The following is a 6028-nucleotide window of genomic DNA, read 5'->3' as shown; positions in this document are numbered from 1 at the left end:
GTATCATTAGTTAGATGGCCTTTCTTTGTCGTTTGGTTGGAATAAACATGGCACTCTGGTACAGACTATGTGAAAAATGGTGAGTTCATGCAAGAATATTTCAATTCATCCATGTTTTTTTTATTTAAATTTCAGCGCCATCAAAAGTAACAAATCTGAAGATAATCGGTGATTTAAAAGAGGGAAGTAAGATTACACTAACCGCGAATGTAACTGGAGCTATAGAAGGATCCAGCAGAGTTCAATGGTTCAAAACATTTTCCTCCATTCTTGATGGTGAAAATGGTCTTGACGCACTAAGCACTTCCAAATTGGCCAAGGTTGGTTGTCTAATTATAAATGATTAGCCTTGATACATTTTCTTAGCACGCTATTTTTATTAAAAAAAATATTTATGTTTCACGTCAGGCATTTCGTGTACCTTTAGGAGCTGTTGGATACTACATTGTTGCAAAATTCACTCCTGTGAACGCAGATGGTGAATTTGGTGAACTTGCATGCGTTATATCCGATAGAGCAGTTGAAATTGCGTTAAATTAAGATCATTTCATTAGTTAAATCTCTTTTGGTGGCAAATGGTTCTTAAACATTATTATTAAACCTTTGCAGCTTTTCCGCCGGTTAAATTTCTTATCCATAACTGGCGACTACACTGAAGGTGGTATACTGACAGCATCTTACGAGTACGTAGGAGGTCATGAAGGAAAGAGTATTTACAATTGGTATCTTCATGAGGTATTTCTGCGTTCATTTTTTTAATAATATCATAGTACTTATCATCGCCAAATCTTTTTTCATTCATGTTGCTTGGGTTATCTGCAGGTTGAAACTGACCCTGGTATTTTGATACCTGAGGTTTCGGGTTGTCTTCAATACAGTGTCACTAAAGACGCTATCGGTAAATTTATCTCATTTAGATGTACTCCATTGCGTTATGATGGGATTATGGGGGAATCAAGAACTTGCATGGGTCAAGAACATATTCTGGAAATGGTGTTATCTGTATATATTAATATGAGATGATTTAGGCCATGTGGTATGTGATGGTGGTGCTTTTTTGCCGATATGGCATGTTATGGTGTAGGTAGATAGTGAATTTGGGGGAATGCATCTCCTTCACTTAAACTTTTTATATACGGGATCTGTTTTTGTTCGGGTCAACCATTACCCATTAATTTGGATCTAAATAAAAGCTTTATCTTTTTTGACTGCTTCCTTTCCAAACCCTAATACACGCTCCATCTCTCCATCTCTCCGCCTCTCCTCTTTACCGATTCTCTCAGGTACTAATTTTTTAACCTGTTATAGACTTTGTATAATCTTGAGGTGATGTGGATTGATTTGGTTTTATATCTATTCCTACGCTCCAACACATTTCTCCCCTTTGATTCATCTTGACAACATCTTGGTTTCTCTCAATTGATTCATCTCCATTCATTTCATTCGTATTTTTAATCTTAATTGGAAACCCTAAATCAACTATCATTCTTTGTTCCATTGAAACTATTCGGATTCAACCATCGAATCGGTATGTATTTTAACTCACAATGTGTTGGGATTGAACCCTATCAGATGAATAGATAATTAAAGCCAAAACTGGATCAGAGCAGTGGATCCTAAATAAGCAGAAGTTATGTTTTCATTCTCTCCCCGTGAAAGTGGTTTCAACATCTGATGACCTCCAATCCACTGATCCTTACAACTGCTGACCTACAACTGTTGATCAAGTCAAAGATTGATGAAGACTAAAGCTCTGCTGATCAATCTACTGCTATGGATCAAGCACTGCTGAATATATCAAGAACAGTGGAAGGATAAAGCAGTAGTTTAGTTTGTTTTTATGTAATGTATTTGTTGGTGCATATGTCTGTCGACTTCGTCTTGTATCGAGTCTTGTAATAGACTAGATTGATCAGTGCACAAAATACGGAAAAAATGTGAAATATATAGGATGTGACCATTTCGCATGAAATGTGATGTGTCCATTTCGTATGAAATGGTAATGGCCATTTCGTATGAGACCATCTCGTGCGAAATGGACTGTCTATAAATACGTGCCTTGTTCAATGAATTTGTAACATTTCGATTCCGGTAGCGAAGCTCTGCCGAAGTGTCTCCAACATTGTAAATGATCTGATATCAATGAAAGAGACAATTTAAGTGATTCTGTGTGCAAACCAGCTGAAATAACTCCGATACGTTTGTTTATGCCTTTCGTATTGGATGAGATCTCTTCTGAACGACTCGTTTGGTCGTGCAAACGATCCTACAGTATTGTAATCAGTAGTTAGCATAAGTAGTGTTTGTATTAGATCAGTTGTTAGAGTTTGTTAGGAGGTTAGATGTCACTTTCATGGTGACGTCAGCAAAGATGCCACAGTGGTTTGGGCGTGCCTATAAATAGAATAGTACCCTGTACTGTTCTATTAGCTCTTCACCACTTTTCTTCCTGTACAAACAATCACTGTGAGCTCAGGCTGAGGGGGAGTTTGTTATATGCATGCATTGTAATCGTTATTGAAATAAATTCAATCATTCGGTTCTTTGTTAAAAATGTGTGTTGAAAGCAATTCTCCTGTTTGATTGTGTGCAAAGTTTGTTTCCATTTATATTCCGCTGCATTACTTGTTCATGTTTCATTTTATTTCAAACATAAAACACAGTCAATCTAAACTCAGATCCTAACAATTGGTATCAGAGCTCGGACAGTCAAATTTGATTTAACAATCATTTTGACATAAATAGTTCAGCTCACAATCGTTGATACTGATAGTTGTTCGTTTTGTTGAAAACAGAGCAAGGTTTAATCATCATCAAAGTTGATTAATCAGTGCCTGTAAAACAACCAGGATGACGTCACAATCACAAGATGATAATAATAACATCGGCTCACTTTTCAAACCACCCATGCTTAAACGAAATGAATACAACATCTGGGAGAGAAGGATGGGTCACATCCTTGCTCAACAGAACACTGGATGTTGGAGATCTGTTGTTTTTGGACCACATGTTCCTATGGTGCCAAGTGCTGAGGATACAAAGAAGTTCGAACCAAAAAAACCTGAAAACTATACTGAAACTGATTTTCAAAAGTTCGAACTCTATGCCAAAGCATTTAGCATCATTGCATCTGTATTACCCAATGAAATTTATGTTGGGCTGTTACACTGTAACAGTGCCAAGGAATTATGGGATGCACTTAAGGAACAGTTTTGGGGAACTGAAGAAGTTATTGAAAATAATTGGGAAATTCTGAATCAGCAGTATGGAACCTTTTGTCACATTAAGGGTGAATCATTGACTCAACAGTTTAAGCGATTCAGCTGTCTCATTAGTGAGCTAAGACTTGTTAAAGTTACATTTGCTAATTCTACACAAAATAGCAGGTTTCTTAGATCACTACCTGAAAAATGGGATATAATTGCTTTTGTAACTAGGAATTCTGCTGCGTTCAAAGATCTGACCCTGACCCAACTTCATGGTAGACTCCTGACCTATGAAAGGGAGTTAAACCAGAAAAAGAAGTTGCAAGAGTCTGGTAAAGTTGTTGATGATTATTCATTTGGCAGCACAACTCTTTTTGGTCAGGAAGAATCTGGTAGTAGTAGTAAGGATCAGAGTTATGATCATTTTATTGATATAACTGCTGGTGGAAACTTTAATAACTCTGATTCTCACTCTGCAAATTATGCTTTTACTGTAAATGGTGAAAACCAGATGTCAAATAACTTGTGCTTTTAACTAAATGAATTACAGCACTTTGATCCAACTGACCTTGAAGAAATGAACATTTTGCATCAATTGGCACTGCTCAGTGTAAGAACAAGCAAATTTTACAAAAAGACAGGGAGAAAATTCCCAGGGTTACATGGGAATTTAAAAGTGGGGTTGGATAAGTCTAAGATCAAGTGCTATAAGTGCAACAGGTTAGGACACTTTGCTAGGGAATGTAGGAGTCAAACTGCTGGTCCAATTGTTACTCATCCCAGCTCAAACCCTAGGCCACAAAATCAAAGCACTGTGCACTATTCCCATTATACCCCTGCTGCCCATGTAAACACTGCTCATTATGCAGTCCAAACCACTGTCCCTCAAATTCAGTATGTTCAAGCTCTTGTACCTCAGGTTCAAGTGCAACCAGTTGCACCACAACAAGCTGCACCACCAGCAGTGGTTCAACCAAATCAGCAAAGCTTTTTCACCCAAGGCTTTGTTGACTGGAGCAGCTTACCAGATGAACTAGGTGATGAAAATTTTGCACTCTATGCTACTAATGATGCTTCTAAAGATGAATTTTGTCTTATGGCATTAGAGTCTATACCAGAAGAGCTGGATACTGAAAAAGGGCAAACAAGTGCCGAAACAGTGGATGAAGTTACTGAAGCAGTGGTTAATGTTGTTGCTGGTGAACTACTGCTAGGAGAAAATTCAGAAACCCTGATTGAACCATTGTTTGACCCCTAGTCCAAAGAAGAAGAAAAGGATGAAAAGAAAGAAGGTGAGAAAGAAGAGAGAGCCGATGAAGAAAATGATCATCAATGTGATTGTGCCATGATGACTGCAGCTAAGGTTTACATGGACTTACTTTTTACACTCAAAAGATGAGACTGCAGGCATTCTGCAAGATTTTGTGAAACAGGTTGAAAAGCAGTTTGACTTGCCAGTAAAAATCTTCAGAAGTGATAATGGCACAGAGTTCAGAAACAAGGAGTTAGATGATTTCTGTGTGTCAAAAGGAATTGTGAGGTAATACAGCATTCCAAGAACACCAGAACAAAATAGAGTGGTTGAAAGAAAGAACAGGACCTTGATTGAGTCTGCCAGAACCATGCTTGCTGATTCAGGTTTGCCATTAACTTTTTAGGCAGAGGCAGTAAACACTGCTTGCTATGTCCAAAACAGAGTCTTAATCAACCCCAGGCATCAAAAGACTGCCTATGAACTGCTGTATAAAATAAAGCCATTGATTTCATATTTCAAAGTTTTTGGCTGCCCATGCTTCATTTTAAACTTAAAAGATTCTATCTCAAAGTTTGCAGTCAAAATTGATTATGGTTATCATCTGGGATACTCAACCACTGCTAAGGCCTACAAAGTGTTTAACACAAGGACTAAGACAGTGGAAGAGACTTTGAATGGAAAGTTCAATGAACTTTCATCAATGAAAATCCTAGCAAATCCTACAGATTTATTTGATCTTGATAAATTCACATTTGAAAGTGTTGCTGTCAAGTCTAACAATGCAAGTCCATCAGAAAATCCATCATCAGACTATGGATATGAAATCATCATTCCACAACAAAAGTCTGCATCAAGTGGAAGAGCAGCAGATGTTCAAAACAACTGTCAAAGTTCAACCACTGCTACCTCAACAGTTGTTGACCAAAGTAGCCCATCAACCCCTGCTTCCACATCATCAAACACTGTTGATAAAAGTCCTCAAACAGTGGATCAAAGTCAGCATGTGTCCACACCATTACCTCCTATTCCACCACCTTTTGAAGCCACTGCTGGATCATCAAAGTCACCAGCTGTGGTTAGCTCAGATGATTCACATCTGCAGCCCTCCCCACTTAATGCCATTGTTCCATACCAAGGAGATCTTATCTTCTTGAAATCTCATCAACCTGACCAAATCATTGGCAACATCAATGAATGGGTGCTCACAAGAAGTCAATCCCAAAACATTTGTCTTTTTGCTAGTTTCCTATCTCTCCATCAGCCAGTCAAGTACCAAGAGGCACTAAAAGATAACAACTGGGTAGAAGCCATGCCAGAGGAGCTCCAACAGTTTAGAAGACAACAAGTTTGGGAGCTTGTACCATTGCCAGAGGGTGTAAGTCCTATTGGCACAAAATGGGTCTTCAAAAATAAAACTGATGAAAGGGGTATTGTTGTCAAGAATAAAGCCAGGCTTGTGGTTCAAGGGTTCAGACAGGAAGAGGGCATTGACTATGATGAAACATTTGCCCCTGTAGCAAGACTTGAAGCTATCAGATTATTCCTGGCCTTTGCTGTCAACCACAAC

At 38.3% G+C, this 6028-nt stretch overlaps 1 protein-coding gene across 1 annotated transcript; it reads left to right on the top strand.

The window, feature by feature from the left end:
- Window positions 1-475: 475 nt before the first annotated feature.
- LOC118490457 (187-kDa microtubule-associated protein AIR9-like) lies at window positions 476-1023 on the top strand. The gene is made up of 3 exons (XM_035988110.1): window positions 476-487; window positions 610-735; window positions 823-1023. The coding sequence occupies exons 1-3, from the start codon at window positions 476-478 to the stop codon at window positions 1021-1023; spliced, it is 339 nt and encodes a 112-aa protein (XP_035844003.1).
- Window positions 1024-6028: the final 5005 nt, after the last annotated feature.

This window comes from Helianthus annuus, chromosome 3 (assembly GCF_002127325.2).
Source record: "Helianthus annuus cultivar XRQ/B chromosome 3, HanXRQr2.0-SUNRISE, whole genome shotgun sequence".
Classification (NCBI taxonomy): Eukaryota; Viridiplantae; Streptophyta; class Magnoliopsida; order Asterales; family Asteraceae; genus Helianthus; species Helianthus annuus.
This window is presented reverse-complemented; position numbering and strand designations above follow the sequence as displayed.